General features: G+C 45.7%; 5 protein-coding genes across 5 annotated transcripts; 3 read left to right on the forward strand and 2 right to left on the reverse strand.

Moving 5' to 3' along the window:
* Nucleotides 1–541: 541 nt before the first annotated feature.
* Nucleotides 542–3046, forward strand: NEUTE1DRAFT_65011 (uncharacterized protein; the record flags this gene model as incomplete). Its single annotated transcript, XM_009853749.1, has 1 exon — nt 542–3046. One exon carries the CDS (start codon nt 545–547, stop codon nt 2891–2893), a length of 2349 nt encoding a protein of 782 aa, XP_009852051.1.
* A 314-nt stretch (nt 3047–3360) lies between these two features.
* Nucleotides 3361–5158, reverse strand: NEUTE1DRAFT_65014 (O-acetylhomoserine; the record flags this gene model as incomplete). The annotated part of the gene is made up of 5 exons (XM_009853750.1): nt 3361–4263; nt 4329–4689; nt 4751–4813; nt 4902–4949; nt 5004–5158. The coding sequence occupies 5 exons, from the start codon at nt 5063–5065 to the stop codon at nt 3436–3438; spliced, it is 1362 nt and encodes a 453-aa protein (XP_009852052.1).
* A 1406-nt stretch (nt 5159–6564) lies between these two features.
* Nucleotides 6565–7313, reverse strand: NEUTE1DRAFT_122997 (uncharacterized protein; the record flags this gene model as incomplete). The annotated part of the gene is made up of 2 exons (XM_009853751.1): nt 6565–7159; nt 7235–7313. The coding sequence occupies 2 exons, from the start codon at nt 7311–7313 to the stop codon at nt 6633–6635; spliced, it is 606 nt and encodes a 201-aa protein (XP_009852053.1).
* Nucleotides 7314–9992: 2679 nt separating this feature from the next.
* NEUTE1DRAFT_65022 (uncharacterized protein) lies at nt 9993–12518 on the forward strand (the record flags this gene model as incomplete). Its single annotated transcript, XM_009853752.1, has 3 exons — nt 9993–10423; nt 10478–12073; nt 12153–12518. 3 exons carry the CDS (start codon nt 9993–9995, stop codon nt 12253–12255), a joined length of 2130 nt encoding a protein of 709 aa, XP_009852054.1.
* Nucleotides 12519–12739: 221 nt separating this feature from the next.
* On the forward strand, nt 12740–13982 carry NEUTE1DRAFT_83705 (uncharacterized protein; the record flags this gene model as incomplete). The annotated part of the gene is made up of 3 exons (XM_009853753.1): nt 12740–13435; nt 13506–13598; nt 13657–13982. 3 exons carry the CDS (start codon nt 12919–12921, stop codon nt 13866–13868), a joined length of 822 nt encoding a protein of 273 aa, XP_009852055.1.
* Nucleotides 13983–19697: the final 5715 nt, after the last annotated feature.

Below are 19697 nucleotides of genomic sequence, written 5' to 3' on the forward strand. Positions count from 1 at the left end.
GCGTTTACTGGGGACAGTTCCTGAGAGATAGGCCTAGGCGGGACTTGGAGATTGGAGTCGCAGTTCGGGTCAACACTGCACTCACCGAGCGACGACCTCAACGCCATGCCGCGACATGGGCCCGTCGATTTTTTGCCGGCCCGTCAACGCTCTTGGAGCACTCACCGCCCGGCATCATTGCCTGCCGGAAGCCCAATCGCAGAGTGTGGGGCCCAAGAAGTCCCGCGACCTGAGTGCCAATTGAAACGACGGGGCATTTGCAAAGACCCACTAAAAAGTTCGGTCGCAACGAAGCCGAGTCGAATGGAAGGGTTCGATATGATTTGGGACGCTGGTGGAAGAGCGGCGAGGTCCAGGAGCATTGGTCCCCATTTGTTTCTTTCCCTCCGGTGTTCATCAGATGAAATCGTCAGGCAGAGTTTTGGACCCCAATCAACTACCTACTAATTTAGGCCGGCGGAACTTTTAGGTTTCTGGATATCTTTACTCATCCACCCTCACGACAGTCTCATAGAGCTGCAACGGCCAACCCGAGAACGACGTCATGCCATTACAACCCGGGCGCACCCTCAGTTCCAGGTGGCTGTCCAGAGCCTTCTGTCTCGACCGATGTACCACGACCTCGAACGCAGCGGCCAAGCTTCCTCTTTATCTCTGTCCTGCCTTCCGACCAGTCGCGAACATCGGCCAAAGCCCTCGTCGCTCTAACCACGCTATCCCCTCGATTCAATGCCGAAGACTTCATACTGAACCAAGCCCCGAGGCTCATACCCCGACCGAACCTCTTCACGCCGAGAAAGAGCCAATACGAACCCTCCCGATTCAGTGTACAGGCTGCGGAGCTCTGTCACAAACGACAGTTCCAGAACAAGCAGGCTACTTTGACCTGTCGCGCAAGGCTGTGAAGGAATATTTGGGCCTCATCGAACCAGAGAAAAGAAAAGTCATACGCAGTTCAGATCGGGTCATTGAAGATGTGCTCAAGAACATTGATATGGAGGAACTGGAACGGAGAGGTGTTGACCTGAAGTCTTTGCTGCCTAGAGACTACCAAGCAAACAAGACGTCCCCCGAACCCGAGGGTCCTCCCCACCCTCCCCTTTGCGATCGCTGCCACGAATTGATCCATCACCGCAAGGGCAACTCCATCTTCCATCCCGGCATTGACTCTCTCAGAGCCACCATCGAAGAATCGCCATACAAATACAACCATGTGTACCACGTTGTTGACGCCGCTGACTTCCCCATGTCCCTGATTCCCAAGCTCGAGCGACTAGTGGGCACCCTGCCAATTCGGTCGAGGAACAGAAGAGCAAAGTCCGAGACATGGCATGCCGGTCGCCAGATAAACTTGAGCTTCATTATCACCAGATCGGATCTGCTTGCGCCCAAAAAGGAGCAGGTGGATAGGCTGAAGCCATACTTGGTCGAGACATTGCGCCAAGCGCTCGGCCGAATTGGCAATAGGGTCAGACTCGGCAACGTCGTGTGTGTCAGCGCACGTCGGAATTGGTGGACAAAGGAACTCAAGGAAGAGATCTTTGAGCATGGCGGTGCCAACTGGATGGTTGGGCGGGTAAACGTAGGCAAGAGCCGGCTCTTCCACGATATCTTCCCTCAGGGTCGCATGAACTGGCAAGAAAATCAAAAGCTTCCTGTTCTCCCCGCCTTTCGCAATAATAACATCACATACGGCAAGTTGGACGAGGGCGATGATGCCCTCCTCCCGCCCGCCCAGCCAGAAACTAACTATCCAGCCATGCCCATCGTTTCTGACCTACCAGGTACCACCGCCTCTCCAGTCCGCGTCCCCTTCGGCAACGGCAAGGGCGAACTAATCGACCTACCCGGTCTATCTCGCGGCGACCTGGAACTTTACATCAAGCCCGAGAAGCGTGCTGATCTCGTCATGAAGATGCGTGTTATCCCTGAGCAGGCCGTCCTCAAGCCCGGTCAATCCCTGCTGGTCGGTGGCTTCATCCGCATCACGCCCAAGACCCCAGACGTCACCTTCCTCGCCTACTCCTTCACGCCCATCGAGGCGCATGTTACGGGAACCGAAAAAGCCATTGCGGTGCAAGAACTGCGGGAGGACAGGCCCAACGTGGAGAACATTGCGCTCCCCGAGACGGCCGAGAAGATCAAGCATGCCGGCTCGTTTGCGCTCAAGTACGACGTGACGAAGCAGCGCAGCGGGCCGTTGACGAGGAAGAACGCCTGCGGGTTCAAGGTTGATAGCCTGCCGTTCCGTGTGCTGTCGATTGACATCCTGATCGAGGGTGTCGGATGGGTGGAGGTTGTCGCGCAGGTCAGGGCCAAGAGTTTGCAGTACAACCCGTACAGAGACGAGCAGCCTGAGGAGGAAATCGAAATGGAAGAAGAGGAAACTCCCGAAACTATGAACACGAACGAAACTGTAAAGAAGGAAGAATACTGGACCGATCCCCTTCCATCCCCTTCCAAATCCAGAAAGTCCTCTTCCGCCTTCCAAGATCCCTTCCGACTAGACCACCTCGATCTTTCCGACCCCAACGACGAACCCAAGCCCAAGCCTAAACCTGCACCTAAGTCGGAAGACGAAGAGGACCCACTGGCCCCGCCCCGTCTTAAAGACGCAGAAGTAGTAGAAGAGACGGAAGAGGAATACAAGCAGAGGAAAAAGAAGGAAGACGAGGAAGAAGAAATCAAGCTCAACTGGCCCATCATCGATGTCTACAGCCCCGAAGGCAAGTTCATCGGGTCTAGACCGCCTATGGGCGCATGGCTGTTGAACGAACCCAAGTCGGATGGCAGAAAGAGGCCGAGGAAGGCTATGAAGGGTGTTAAGAAAGAGAAGAAGAGGATGGCTAGGGAGAAGCTTGCTACTGCTGCTGGTAGTGGTGGTGGTCAGTGAGTGAGTAGTTAGAGGTAAAAGAGCAGAACTAGTAGATGGTTGGATGGATTGGGTTGCGGGTGTGGATGTATGATAAGGTATGGAAGATAAGGAGCGTGTGTCTTTTTCTGGTTATCCCCGATCATAAGGTACCCAAAAGGCGTTTTACTACGGAATGGATATAGACAAAGAGTAGATGGAATGAGATACCTAGGAACACATCTAAGCTATGCGCAATAAATGAATGCAAAAAGCATGTTTTTGGCTCTTTCGAGACACCCTTTTCGTCTGTTATTGTGCGAAATTGTGGTCCTCAAAATGGAAGTCATTCAAATTACCTGCATACACAGTAGTATACTCTAGTTACCATTAAATTCTGACCAAGGACACTTGGGCGAACCTATCCGATTGGCAATTTTGGCTTGACGCCTAAACTTTCAATCAGTAATTACATTCCCAGACACTTCATTGCGGCCCAACAACATTTGCAAAGGGGGAATAAGTTATTCTGTCGCTATCAATTCAAAAGAACAACGCTTTCCCAAATCTCAAAGGGGTATCACTTAGATAACAGTAGGTGCAGCCTCCTCAACCTTGCCCTGACCAACCACCAAGCCCTTCTCACCCTCCTCCTTGGCCGAAGTCGCCGCCGCATTTGCAAAGGACTGATCAAAGTCCGCAATTATATCATCAATATGCTCAATGCCAACCGAGATGCGAATCAGATCCTCCGTGACACCCGAGCTGATCTTCTCCTCGTCCGTCAGCTGCTCGTGCGTGGTGGACCAAGGGTGGATAGCCAGTGTTTTACAATCACCGACATTGGCTAGATTAGAGATGAGCTTGAAGCCATCGACAACCTGGCTGCCAGCCGAAGCGCCGCCTTTGACGCCGAAACTAAGCACGCCGCCGAAACCGCGCTTGAGGTACTTTTTGGCGTTCTCGTGCGACCCGTGGCTCTCGAGCCCCGGGTACGACACCCAGCTCACGTACGGGCTCTTCTCGAGATAGCGGGCCAGCGCGAGTGCGTTCTGGGCGTGCCGTTCGCAGCGGAGCGACAGCGTCTCGAGACCGAGGAGGAGCTGCTGAGCGGCAAACGGGTTGAGACACGCGCCTAGATCCCGCAAAATTTCGACACGCACGCGGGTGATGTAGGCCATGGGACCAAAGGTCTCCCAGAACTTGAGCCCGTGGTAACCCTCGGACGGCTCAACCATCTGGGGGAACCGGTCGGCGTGCTTGCCCCAGTCGAACCTACCGCTATCCACTATTACGCCCGCGACCGTTGTTCCGTGTCCTCCGATCCACTTGGTCGCTGAGTGCACGACGATATCAGCACCGAATTGTAACGGTTGGACAAAGTAGCCGCCAGCACCGAAAGTGTTGTCGACCTAGGGAGAGCCGAAATTAGCAAACGTTCTCCGGTGAGCATGTAGTAGACAACTGTTAAACTCACGATAACAGGGACGCCCTTCTCGTGGGCAAGCTTGGTGATGGCCTCGAAGTCGGGGATGTTATAGCGGGGATTGCCAATGCTCTCGAGATAGACAGCTTTAGTCTTCTCATCAATGGCTGCGGCAAGGTCCTCGGGCTTGTCACCAGTGACAAACTTGGTCTGGATGCCGTAGCGGGGGAGCATGACTTTAAGCTGGTTGTAGGTACCACCGTACAGGTTGGAGGTCGAAACAATGTTATCACCGGCGCAGGCGACCCCAGAAATCGCCATGAACTGAGCTGCTTGACCGCTTGCAGTAGCGATTGCTGCCAGCCCTCCCTCAAGGGCAACTATGCGCTTCTCAAAGACATCAACGGTAGGGCTGGTACCAGTGTTAGAACACTTGTTTCGACTTCGGTTCAAGTTTTCTTGCTTTGGCTCACTTCATGATTCTGGAGTAGATGTTTCCAAACTCCTTGAGCCCGAACAGTCGCGCCCCGTGAGCGCTGTCATTAAAAACATACGACTTGACTGGTCAACATTTTTGCCCCCCTTGAGCTCGTATGCCTCGTAGGCGAGATATTGTCGACTTACAGAAGTGGCGTAGATTGGTACAGCACGGGATTTAGTTGCCGGGTCGGGCTCCTGGCTAGGATGAATGTCAGTCAATGATCTATCGGGAAGAGATCCCGACACAGCCTGGAGACATGTTCAACGTGCCCCGCGTGGACCTGGAGAGTCTCAAAGTGATGGCTCATGGTTGTGATGATGGTGATGCAGCAGAGTAGTCAGGTCAGAAGTGGCGAGAACTAGAGGTAAGTAGTTCGGAACCTCGGGGCTCTTCGGTTGACAGGATCAGATATGGGCTCTATGAGAGGAAGGAAAGAGGACGAAGAGGTGAATGAACGGAAGGGGATTCAAGACGGGATTCAGGATCTATTGGGATTCGGGTAATGTCTTCTTCTTCTACTCTTTGTCTCGCCGCATAGCTGGTCCAAAACTGACTCCGGCCGGACATGCAGAGGTTGAGGTATTTGGTACCTGATCATGCTGTGGCTTCGTCCGATCTTGAGTCTCCATTAGCTGATGATCACGCGTTCTGCCCTCATTAATACACGCAAAACGTCGGTTGGGGTTGATGGCGATCTACAGGTACTGGGTACCTTGAGGGCCCTGAGACGTAGAGATACCTGTGCTGTCCCAATTGGGAAAAGTGTGGGGTTGAGTCTCCAGCAGCTCAAGCACGCAATGCGGGGCAACTAGGCCGATCAACGGCCTACATGAACTTCTGACCCAGCTCCCCAGGTACCTGTATTTTGAAAATAACAGTTTTGTCCGTGATTTGTTTTGCTGTCCTGGGTTCAGGAAGAGGTGGAAATATCATGTGATGTTAAGAAGTGATGCTGAGGTTTGTAGGTGGAAAGTTTTACCCCTCCCTGAGCTGTGTCAAAGTCCTATCCTATCCTACCTCGCCTGCTACTAGGAGGTGGAGGGCAATAACTTCAACCCAGACAACGCTCAGCTGAGACCTGTTCGTCATCTATGGCTTTTATCACGGCAACAAACCTAAACCACGGCTGGATTGAAGAGTGTCGATCACTTTTGTACCTCTATCCTAACCGTTGAGGGTTTACCTTATCCTCTGACAGACCTCTGCTAATGTCGTCAAACAAGAACAGACAAACGACAGGAAGCAAGCCCACATCGTTCCCATTGAGATATCACAAAGAAGGGTAAATGTAAATTCCTGACGAGAATACATACTCGTGCGCTTTGCTTCCAGTACGCCGGTTCTGCGTCCGATCTCGCATGTGGTCATGATGAAGAACTATTTACTGAAAGATCAACGGCACGTATAACTTTCAGGTTTGGAAATGCTCTATAGTTTGTGGGCTGGAATAGTTACCAGAAGTACACTTATTCAGAATTTTGTTGCTATCAGAACATCTACTCTGTCGACCAACGACCGCTGTGTTTTAAAGTGCTACCAAACGCTAGTGCCTTGAGCCTCACCCCTGCTCCCATATTAACCCAGCGCAACAACCGCGCCCGGGTTTCCTGATGTGAATAATACATGAAATGGTTCAGTCCAGCTGAAGAAACCTCGCTCGTGATAGCGTGACCTCATGACTTCCTTATTAACCCTACCTGCCCGGGCACGGCCTTAGACGGGAACGAGGCTTTCTTTCGCCCCTCTCCGATCCCAAGCACCAACGACCTTCTTCGTTACCATCTCCATGGAGGGTGTAGCTCTATGTCGTCTTGTCTGTTTCTTCAACTCCTCCTTCTTATGCTCATGCAACTTAGCCACAACCACCAACGTCTTCAAGCCAGCGACACCTGGGAATACCCCCCCTCCTTCTTCGTCATCATGGCCGTTGGCAGCGGCATAGGGTGCTTGGCTGACATCCCCACCATCGACCCCCTGGAAGGAGACCGATGATGACTTCCACTTCCGCTCCGTCTGTGCCTCAGGAAACCGACGTGGTTTCTGAACCCCTCGAAGCCCCCCGACCTGATGGCGTCCCTGGCTAGCAGGGCCACGGTGACGATCCAGCTGACGAATAAGCAAGCACCTATCCCGACGTCCGCTCTTGCAGCGCCGCAAACACTACCGCGGCAGAAGAGAAGCTTGCTGAGGAAAACGGAAAGGGAGGCGAAGCCGGCCAACCAAAATAACAGATTGGTGATCTCGAGCGAGAGAACGGCGTAGGGATTAGCGGTCTTGGGGAAGAGCTTGCTAACGAGGCCGAGGTAGAGAACCGAGAGCAGGGAGTAGACGCCGCAGAAGAGGAGGAAACTGATTGGCGAGGGGGGGAGGTAGGCTGTGTTTGTGTTGTACCAATGTGCGACTGGAGAAAGGAAGTACTTGTTAGCTTTGACTCTTGGTTGCTTTTCCATCCGTTGATTGATGATGCTGAACTTACCGAAGCCTGAAAGGCCTATGATGACTATAGAGAAGGTTGCCTGAAAGACTCTGATAGGAAGAAGGATGCTGAAGCCCATTATGAGATGTTTTGTTTTCTCTTCCCTTTCCTTTTCTTTTTTCTGGCTTTCTGATACTGACTCGCGGGGTAGACGTGGTGATGGAGGTCAAGAAAATGCACCGGGCAAAATGAAGTTATATTAAAGAAAGAGAAAAGCTCCAGGCAAAGGGTATCACAAATAGAGAAGATCAGACCTGCTGTGAAGAATGAGGCAGAAGAGAGATAGAAAGGGATAAATAAACAGAGAGAAAGGTTACAGACCAACACAAGGGCAAGAAAAGAAGCTTTTGGAGCCCATTCAGCTCAAGATCGCTTATCGAGGCCCAGGCTGTTCTTTTCCCCCTACGCCGTTCCAACAACGAGATCTTCTGGATCATTGCCCAGTTACCGCCCGGCTGAACCGATCTTGAAATCTCGAATACTACCTGACCAAACTTCGGTCACATATAAATGAAGCCATCATGAAACATGGTTCCTACACTACACTACACCTACAGGCAGGTTGCACACGGGGTGAGCTCCGTGTCGTAGCGCTGAGGTCGCGCCCAGGAGGCCCTGAGCCAATGGCAACACCCTGTAAGGCCCCTGAACATCCAAAAGGGGAAGGGGAATAGAGTCCTTCACATACCGCTATGTAGTATGATCGCCATTGCCAAGGCAACAAGAGACATAGGCCCGGCTTAGTCCTCGAAGCTCACTTTATCCTCCTTTCCCCCCCTTTCTTTATTGACTTCTGGAAAGTCGCTTGCGGCAATGCTTGCTCAGTTGCGACTTGGCAGGACAAGAGCTTCGTTCTTTCAAGTGGACGATGATGTGTGTCAGCCATGAATCGTGTCAGAAGTGACCCTGTGACAGGAGAAGAAGAAAAAAAAAAAAAAAAAAAAAAAGGAGGTGAACCCGTCCGTGCGGGCCGCGGAACAAAGACAAATGGTTAAGAAATTCCTTTCCATGGTTGATAGAGATAAATCAATATTGCCATGACATTCTCGGATCCATGTATAAAGCGATGTGGCCGCTGTCAGACGATGGAAATTTTCCGCTTTTGTTGGAGTCGACTGAGTTGAAGCCGCCTGACAGGATGGAATTTTTATTTTTATTTTCTTTTTTGCTCGGAAGGAAGGGGGGGAAGGGGGGAGGGGAGAGACGGTGGGATCTCCATTACCATCAGCTCGGAATTTGACTGTCGAGACCACATGATAAGTCTGTCTGTCCGGCATCAGGCTTCTATATGTGCAACATGATCCCCTCTCTCTTCCTGTATTGGATGAGACGGACGAACTCACACTCCAAGCTTTTGGCAACAAGGTTCACGAATCCATCCCCACAAAATGCCAAGAGAACAGCCCCGTGTTTGATCAGGGTTCCTCCGTCAGGGAATGGAAAGATTTGGGGAAGAACCCCGCTCGACAAGAGCTTCCCCAGAACGAAATCGCTGGATTCCAACCCATGTGACAGGCCGTTAAACATGATACGGAATGGCTGTCAATGAACCGCAGAGCATCACAGGCAGAAAGCACACAGCACAGGTTGAAAGGTTACCGTGATAAACCTGTACGTGTGATGATGATGATGATAATGATGTTGATGATGATCATAGCCGTCTGTATGCACACCGCAGGCACTTATCGGGCGGATCGGACGGGTTTGGCAGAATCCCGCGTCCCCAAGACTCATTCAGACTCCAGACGACAGACAGCGAAGCGCATGAAATGGCATTGCTGGATGGAATGGTGGATGATGATTGGCTGGAGTGCTTCCATTGCATGTCCATCGTTAACATGGAGAGGACGGCACTAAAAGGAAGCCCATTTGGCTGCCGCCACTGGTCCACCTGACCCCGGCGGGTCTAGTGAGCCTCGGCTTGTTTTTAGTGTGGAGGGTCCCCGATCGTCATGGCCAGCGGGCACTTTTCATTCATGTTTCCCACTCTTCACATCATTGGATCACCGGCATGTCTACACCACCATGGCCAGATACAGAGTACCATAGTGTACATTTGTATCTCTGTCTGTCAGTGTTTAGCTCTACTCGGAATATTCATGACAAGTATAAGAACTGACCAAGTAAGTGGTAAACAAAATAAGATCTCAAGATGGGACTGCCACTTCTTCTCCTGGTGAGACTCTATCCAATGGATCCGTGGTTGGACATAGATCCCGATTGGACTTCGGAACGGCATGCATCATCCCTGGGCTTCCAAAAACTCCAAAAGAGCCGCGGCACTTTTCAAAGTCGAGACGAAGTACCTTTTGCCAAAGTCTCCAGACAACCAATCCCAAGTAACCAAAAGATTGACCACGGACCGGCCCCCAGACTAAGCATCAGACTGGATCGGACTCCGCTCTTCGTCACACTCGGCTCAGGACCACCTTGGCTCCATTGAATGTTCGAAAAGGGGAACGCCTTCCAGTTAGCCGTCCATCGTTGCTTCTTTGATGTTGCGACGTCGTTTTCCCTTGTTTCTCTAGTCCTCTTCTCTTTCTCAAGTGTTTCTCTCCAGCAGCACCATACCCTCCAACTCGAGCAAGCAACCGTGACCTTCTTTTTGCGCCCGTCAACCCCCTTTGTTACCTTTCCAAGTGTCGGTGACGGTGTTGGCGATAACCTCAGTGTGCGCCTCTTGCGATACGTATTATTTCCTTCCTTGGCCGGCACAGTACTACTACGCGACCCAGTCCGTCCTCTTCTGTAATCAACCATGGCGCCCACACAAGATACCGCGGCTTATATCAAGTCGATTGCAGAACCGCCACCTCCCGGGACCCCCTACGCCCTGCCTGTTCCCGGAACACAGCGACCGAACCGTACGGCAGTTTATCGTCATTGGAAGTTCGTCAACAGCCCTCTCCTCGAGACCTTCGACCCGGCTCACCAGACGGTTCACGATCTCTTTGAAGCATCAGTTGAGAAGGTGCCCAACAAAAAGTGCCTGGGATGGCGCCCATGGAACGCTGCCACCAAGACCTACGAGCCCAAGTATGTCTGGATCACTTACAGGGAGGTTGCTGAGCGGAGGAAGAACTTTGGCGCCGGCATTGTCGCCATCCACAAGTCCATCGGCTTCACCGAGGAGAAGTATGGCGTTGGTTTGTGGGCGCAGAACCGTCCCGAGTGGCAGATCACTGGCAAGTACTTGGACACAATGCGCCGTGCACGTGGATGATGCACGAGGTATGCTAACAGCATCACAGAGCTTGCGCTCCTCTCCCAGTCCCTGTTCCCCATCTCTCTTTACGAGACTCTTGGTCCCGAGACCACCGAGTACATCATCAACCACAGTGGCCTTACTGCCATTGCATGCTCTGTGCCCCATATCCCGACCCTCCTCAAGGTCGCGCCGCGTTGCCCAACCTTGAAGCTCATTATCTCCCTGGATCCTCTGGATGCTGGTGAGCCTGCTGGCCACACTAAGCGCGAGCTGCTCAATGCCGCCGCTTCCAACGTGGGCATCAGGATCTTCTCCATCGATGAGGTTGAGGCGCTGGGTGTCAAGTCGGGCCTCTCTATGAAGCCTCCCAAGCGTGAGGATGTTCTGACCATCAACTATACCTCGGGCACCACTGGCGACCCGAAGGGTGTCCTGATCACCCATGCTCAGGGTGTGGCCGGTATTACTGCTGCCCGCTCGATGCAGAGCATCCTCTCCTCCGATATCCACATCTCCTACCTTCCCCTGGCGCACATTTACGGTCGCATGGCCGACCAGACCGCTTTGACCGAGGGCGCTAGCATCGGTTACTTCCATGGCGACATCGCTGGCCTGGTCGAGGACATGAAGATCCTGCGCCCGACCGGCCTCATGTCCGTCCCGCGTCTGTACAACCGCATCAGCAGCGCTGTGCAGGCCGCCACCATCGACGCCGACGGCTTCAAGGGCACCCTGTCCCGCTACGTTGTGGAGGCCAAGAAGCAGAGCATGGCCCTGCCTGCCGGCAAGGCCACCAACAAGCACTTCCTGTATGACCGCATCTGGACCAAGAAGGTTCTCAAGGGCGTGGGCCTCGACCGCGCCCGCACCATGGTCAGCGGTTCCGCCCAGCTCGACCCTGACGTGCACCAGTTCCTCCGCGCCGCCTTCGGCAACGATTTCGTCCAAGGCTTCGGCATGACCGAGTCGTACGCCACGGGCACCGCCCAGGTTCCCGGCGACTTCTCCACCGGCAACATTGGCCCCCCTTGCCCCTGTGTCGAGCTCTGCATCGAGTCCGTGCCAGACTACGACTACACTATCGACGACAAGCCGCACCCCCGCGGCGAGCTGCTCATGCGCGGTCCCATCATGTTTAAGGAGTATTACAAGAACCCGGAAGAAACCGCCAAGGTGGTTGAAGCGGACGGCTGGTTCCACACGGGTGACATCGTCGAAGTCGACAGCATGGGCCGGTTCAAGATCATCGACCGCAAGAAGAACGTGCTCAAGCTGGCGCAGGGCGAGTACATCTCGCCCGAGCGTATCGAGAACGTATACATGGCCAGCACCAACCTGATTGCCATGGCGTTTGTGCACGGCGATCCCAAGGAGTCCAGCCTGGTGGCCATCTTTGGAATCGACCCCGTCACCTTCGCGCCCTATGCCAGCAGGATACTCAAGAAGAACATTGCCCCTGAAAACCTTGAAGAGCTGAAGCAGTCCGCCAACGATCCCCGTGTCAAGACGGCTTTCCTCAAACTGCTGGATGGCATTGGCAAGAACCACAAGTTCAACAGCTACGAGAAGGTCAAGAATGTTTATTTGGATATTGAGCCGTTTACGATTGAGAATGAGCTTTTGACGCCAACGTAAGTCCTGATTCTGGTCATCCTACTACAACAACATGCGTGAAGAACTCGGGCAGGATACTAACATGCACAAACACAGTCTCAAACTCAAGCGTCCTCAGGCCGCCAGGAAGTTCAGGGCCGAAATCGACCGCATGTACGAGGAGATCAACGCTGCTGCGCAGAACAAGGCCAAGCTATAGAAAGGGAGTTGGGAAGGCCAAGGATGTGCTGTCGTTGTCATCATCAGCGTTGTTGGAGTTTTGTGTGCATGAATCTACCTGCCTTTTGATCTGAGCTGGACACTTATCGTTTGCACTTTGCTTGTTGGTGTTGGTGCTGATGCTGGTTCTGGTGCTTAGCTGAGGTGCTGTTTTGATATCTTGACATGTCGTTGACTCTCATCCCTTTTGTGTATGAATTATAAACTACTATGGTTGGTTCAATCATAGCCATTCGATGATGCTTTATGTCGGCTCCATTATGATACTACTACTAGGTATTTGTTGCCCTTCGTGGTGGTAGGCTCTCTACCTAGGTAGTGTAGAAATGTCCCAGAGCGTGTCACTCGCAGCGCCAATCAAAACCCCTGCACGGTCCCTTCAGAGCCGCACCCGTTACGCCATTTCGTCACAGCTACTTGTACCTCTAAGAGCTTCCCCCAAGCCCAAAACTCCACCCAAACGTCGCTTTTGTGCATCCCCGACCGCGACCTCTACCATACAACCTACGTCAAGCATCCGGCGCGCATCACCACTTTTCCTCCATCTTGTCGTGATCGCACTCATTGTCGTCTTGATTCTCTCGAGTATGCAGAGCGGGTAAACAACCAAATTCGACAACTCGATAATCGGCCCAACTCCAACATGCAACTCGTCACCATCACCCTCGCCTTCCTGGGCTCGGCCTCGACCGCCCTAGCAGCGCTCGCTCAACACCTCCCGCAGACCTCAATAACCATTTCCCTCCCATCCGCCCCTCCTGGTGATGTCAGTGGCAAGCTTTTCGTCTTCCCTCCCTCAACGCATGGCACGCTCTCGACCTTTGGACAGACCAAGTCAGCCCCCCTCAGCGTTGCCAACACGCTTGTTTTCAGGAACGTCACGCAGGGCTCGTACTTGCTGGACATCCACTGCGCGACGCACGCGTTTGCTCCGCTGCGGGTGGACGTGGCGCCCACCCTGGACGGCGTGCTCGAGGAAGGGGACGGACACGGCAACGTCAAGCTGGAGGTGAAGGCGTGGCAGACGTATCGGGGTAACGATTGGGATAACAAGGGAGAGGAGGCGCCGAGGCAGACGCTGAAAAACGGGAGGGATGGAGGTGTGGTGTTTGGGGCGAAGGTGTTGGGAGAAAAGGGGTATTTCATGGAGAGGAGTAAATGTGAGTGTTGCAACGGGGGAGCCGTACTTCATGATGGTGATTGACATACTAACCGCATTGAACTCTATAGTCTCCATTCTTTCGATCCTCCGCAACCCCATGATTCTTCTCGGTTTGGTCAGCATGGTCATCTTCCTTGGCATGCCGAAGCTGGTTGAGAACAGTACGTGTGCTTCTTCTTTCCCGCCTCTCCAAGTAATTGCTGCTAACAGTACCCTCAGTGGACCCCGAAATGCGCGCTGAATGGGAGGAGAATCAGAAGAAGAACCCCATGAACGCTCTCATGGGCGGCGGTGGCGCTCCGGCGGCGCCGAACTTTGATATGGCTGCTTTCCTTGCCGGTACCAGCGCCAAGAAGGAGGAGTCGTCTGGTGATGCAGCGGCGAGCACTGGCGGCGGCGCCCAGCAAGGGGGCAAGAAGAGGAGGGGTTGAAACTACAATACTCGCGGGAATCAAATTTGCATTGTTTGTATACCAAACTACCATTATGGCTTGAAAATGCTATATAAATTTTAGATGTCAAAATACATACAGATTCTATCTATTATTATGAATGAACTTGCTTACTACCCAAAAGGAATAATAAAAAGAAAGACTACAATTGCTACCTACCTTTGGTGCAATCTACCCTAGATTGTTCCACGTTTGTCTCTACTAGCGGGGTAGTTTTTAGCCCTTTACCTGACTTTGATATCGACGGCCATCTTCTCAATCCTTCCAATCGAGCTTTACGAACCGCCGTAGATTGTCCTAGACAGGGCCCGTCCACCCGCGCGGAAGGGGGTGCACGAATTGAACCGCGCTGCATGTCGTCTCCAGGCCGTCGATACTATCGCATGTGAACCCGTGACTCCGCGTCTCCAAGCTCCATAACGGGACATCAAGGTTCGCACACACAGTCGTCTGCCTTGTCATCTTGAATGTCAGCACGCCTTTGAGAACTTCAGTCTTCTTGGTGTCTTTTTTCATTCTCCATGAATTAAATTGGACACTTGATCGCGATTGCAGTTGTGATTGCTTAACTTGGCGGGCTGTTGGACATGTCATTACTGTATCAGACGGGAATCGTTTGCTTTAACCTTCTGTTCCGCAGGTCAAGATTGCGAATTGCTAGTTAAGACAGCACTCGAGGTATAAGATTTGTTCATAGCAGGCTGTACCGTAGGAAGCAAGATGTAATGTTTGAGCTCAGTGTCAAAATATGGAGTATTAGTACAAGCAATTATGTTGATACTTTATAGATATATAATTAGTTAATAACTGTTACGCGAAGATGTGCTTCACAAGTAATGACAACAGAGAATGATAGAGTGGGCAACTGGTTGCTAGATAGAGCAATAGTACGTAACGATTGACGATAGTCTTATTAAAGGAAATTGAAGACAAGAGCTATCGCGAGCCTTAACCTGGGACCTCGTATACGACTTTACTGAGTATAAGTAAGATAGACGTTAAGTTAGTATAATATTAATTAATAATCTATTAACTTTAATAGAGGTTGATAGGACAAATATTCTTATATAATAGACTATATACTCTAATAAGTAATTACTATAATAAGATAGAGTATTTAGGTATTTACTAAAAATGCCCTATAATATCTCCCTTTTAATAAAAGGAGAAGAGTATTCACTATCTACGTAATATTATTAAATTTAATTATATATATGAAAGATCCTACTATCTATTAGAACCTTTATTTAATAATCTATATTTAAATTAATTACTAATTGTATAAAGTGTACGACCCTCCGAATAAAATATTTAATTCGATAATTTAATAATAATCCTTTAGTAATTATAATTATAACGTACTAAACGCTCGTTAAACTCTTCGTTATCTATCTCCTTATTCTTATTTATATAATATATATTTTAATAAAAATATTTATATTCTAATAAAGAATCCTACTACTCCTAGGTATTAGGGAGGTAATTGTAGCGAAGGGAGCGGGTAGTAGGTAAAGAACCGAAGCGAAAATCCGAATAGGCTGTTATAGAATAGAATTTATTAAATAAACTAGTTAAACTGAGTATATATAGTAGTGAAAGATTACCGGAGCGAATACTATAAGGAATAGTAATACTAGGGATAGTATTAAGTATACGGTTCCTACTAGTAAACGAAGTCGGAGGGAAATATTTAATACAAAGTTCTTATATTTCTTTAAATTTAATATAGAGAATTATTAATTGTATTTATATTTTCTATATAATTTAATTCTAATACTTATTCAACGCCTTTAGTACTATAAATTATATATTAGAGGTATATTTTAATATATTTTTAATCTCTTTACAAGAAATAAAGTTAATAGGTATAATAAATTCTTTACTAATTTTAGTAATATAGTCGACTATTTTCTTAATTATTAGAAGTTTATTTAAAGCTAATTTAATTAGCGCTATTTAAATATAATAAAGGTAGTTTAATCTTCCTAATAAACTGCTAATTTATTCGGGGAGGCTAATATTATAATTAGAATATTAAATAGTTAGTAAGGTCGCGTTTAAGGGGATACGGTCGGTAAAATCAATATTTCCCTAACTTCTTTTATTAAAGGCTAAATTAAAAGTAATTTTAGTATTACGAATAAATTTACTCTATAAAAAAGAGTAAGAATTAGTAAATTAATACTTATACTTTTTTTTATTCTCTATATGCGCCTTAATAACTTTTTTAATTTTATTATACAATTCTTTATTAATTTTAATACTAAAATTAATATAATTTTAGTTATAATTAGCGAGAGTATTAGCGAAGATCGGATATACTTTTCCTTTATTACTACTCTCGCTAGTAGTAACTAAATATAATTATATAACCTAAATTAGAATTTTATATACCTTTTTCGGGGTTATGTAACGAACGGCAGTCTAATCTGCCTAAATGAGATAGCTGAAGGTAAGAACTATTAGAGTCGTTCGGTAAAGAACCAACAAGCCGTCGAGGACGTCGGCTAGGGAGGGGAAGTATCGTATTACAAACTTAAAGCAAGCATACGGGCTAACCAGACCATTAGTAGCATAAGCAACCCAAAAAGGCTAACTCGTATAACTATAGGCCAGGGCAGGGTCAAAAAAGGTATTAGAAATAGGGCTTACACTAGTAAGCCAATTCCGGGCTTACACTAGTAAACTAATTCCGGGCTTATACTAGTAAGCTAATTCCGGACTTACGATAGTAAACCAACGCTAGGCTTATAGAGTAAATTAGTATTATAATAATATAAGTAAACTAGCTATAGAATAAATAATACGGGAAGTATAAAAGGACGATTAGAGAATTTAGATTATTAAATAATTCGACAATAATCAATATAACTTAATTATTATTATTAAAACTAATATTATAAATATACTTATTATAAACCCTTTAGCTTTATTAAACAATTTTAATAGTTTTTACTTTTAACTATCTTATTTAAACAAATTAAACTACCGTTCGTTATACGTTAATTATTCCCTTTAACCTATTTCGGATAATAATTGAAAGTACTTCTTCGCTTTACTATATTTATTACCGGAAATAATAACGACCCTACCTATTAGGGTAACCCTACGAACTTTACTATTATATACTAATAATTCAAGGTTATATAGGACCGTATCTACCAATTCGAAGTTTAATTCGAAACGGGATCCAATATTCCTAAAGCGAAAGTAAGAAAGGATACTGCGCTTATTAACCGCTCCAAATTTAAACTAACCGTACCTAAAGAATACAATAAATAGTAATCTATTCTCGTAGGATTTTTAATTTAAATATAAATTTATTTCTACTTTTATAGAGATTAATTTAGCTTTAAATTCAATAAGGTAATTTATATAGGGACTAGGCTAGTAAATAAAACCCTTATTTAATATAAGCCTATCTTTAAAAACTTCTATAAAAATAAGGATTACACTTCGGACTTTAATAAGAAGATTCTAAATAATTATAACGAATTTACTAAGGCCCTTACTCAAATCTTTAGAAAAAAGGGTAAAACTCATTAAATTTAAGAACGTTTAATCTAACTTCAATAAATTAAATTTACTTTAACCTATATTGCATTCTTTAAATAGGACGCCCTTCGTAGTAATATTAATAATAATAGGCTAATATAGCTATTCTATAATAGCCTTAAAGAAAGAATTAAAAATAAACTCTATAAAGAAGACCGTTCCGAGACTATTAATATATATATTAATATAATTATCCATATTAACAATTAACTATTCCAATAGGAATAGGAAAGGAAAGGAAGAGTAATTCTCTTTATTCCTTCTAAAACCTACTATATTAATACTAAGAAGAAAAGGACTTAAGGAATTTACCTTTCTAAAACTACCTATTTAAAACCTATAAAAATCGATATAACTTAAATTAATTAAAATAAATAAAACCTTTCGAAAGTTAAATACTTTAATTATAATAAAACTAAGTATATAAAGAAAAATTACTATACACCTAAATAATTAAATTAGAGGAAAATAGAAACCGCTATAGTAAAAGGAATTAAAATAATTAAAATTACTAACACTAAATATAACTAGAACAATTTAGAAAACGTTATAAATAGAATTATAGACTTTAATTAGGAAGCTTAATAAAAGGCTAATAACAAATATAAATAGGAAGGACCTAATAAAAAAGATTTTAAGAGGGAGGTATAGGATAATAATATACCCTAAATATAAATATACTAAACCCCAATATAAGAAAAAATTAATAACCTCCCTAATACTAACCGAATTCTCTTTATAATTATATACGTAATAAGTATTACTCCGCCGCTAATTTTACTCCTAACATTTATACCTAAAAGATTTAACAATTATAAATTTATTAATTTATATTAATATAACTACCCCAACCAGGCCGCCGGAGGGTATTAGACGGAGCCGTAGCAATTCTACCGGGATAAAAGCGGGAAGAATAAAAAATAGAAAGCTTTTTAGAAGAAGCGAACTATTATTATTAAAAAGAAGTTATAAACTACTTAAGAATAAACCCTAGAGCTATTTAAAATATATTAACCGGTTGTAGGAAATATTATATAAATATACCCCTTTTATTTCGCCTACTATTAAATATTATAATTCTAATATATTATTTATAATTACCCCGAATACTTCGGGAAGAAATAGGATAATTGTTTCTAGCCTATTAGGAAATTAAATCGGTAAGGACAACTTAGACCCGTTATACATACTTTCAACTAAAGAAATTTATAAACTACCCTTATTATAAATAAATAATTCGTATTTAGCCTATATCCCTTTATACGAATGGACGAATAATTAATACTTAAGAGACTTATTATATACCCCTATAACGTCTATACCTATTTAAAATAGGGAAAGGCCGACCCTTAATAGTAATAGTACTTAATATTTAATTACTTTATTTATATAAAATAGAAAATATAAGTATATAAAGTAGAAATTATATATTATATCCGATAAATTAATATAACCGAAAGTATTAAAAATAAAAAAATTACTTACTTAGTATAGTTATAGGAATACTATTCGCTAAATAAGCCTAAACTTAAGGAAAAGGACGCTCTTAATAATTATTATTAGGAATTAGGAAACGGTTTAGGGCCTTTAGGAAGGCCTAATAAAAATTAAATCCCTAAATAAAATAAATTATCTAATAATATAGCTATTAGAAAGATAAAATCCGAGACCCTATAACGCTTATAAAGGTCGCCGCTATAGAAGAAAGGAAAAAGGATTAGTAATTTAAAGTCGTAACCTATTAGAAAAATTATTAAACTCTTGTATTAGTAAATTCTAAAGTTCAATTAAATTTTATTTCACCTAAGTTCGTTACCTAACTAAAAATTCCCTAAAAAAAGAAAAAGGTTCCCTTTATAGTAAAAGGACCTTTCGAAATATAAATTATAAGACGGGAAACATTATTACTCCCTATTATAGTAGAAAGTAAAATAATTGAAGTTAGTTTCAACGTTATAGAAATAAAGCTATTTAAAGATATAATTTTAGGGTACTTATAATATATAATATATAACCTAAATATTAATTAGAAGGAAGGTAACTACCTACGTTCTAAAATATACCCAATTACTAATAGGAAACTTAAAATACAGTAAAAAGTAAACTAAGGAGGCGATATTCCTATAGTCCTACCGTAAATAATATAAAAAATTATAATCTATACTATTAATAAAAGTAGTAAAATTATAAAAGAAGGGTTAATAATATTAATAAAAGTATTAATAATTAATATTTAATATAAATTCAACTATT

Source organism: Neurospora tetrasperma (genome assembly GCF_000213175.1).
Source record: "Neurospora tetrasperma FGSC 2508 unplaced genomic scaffold NEUTE1scaffold_4, whole genome shotgun sequence".
Lineage (NCBI taxonomy): Eukaryota > Fungi > Ascomycota > Sordariomycetes > Sordariales > Sordariaceae > Neurospora > Neurospora tetrasperma.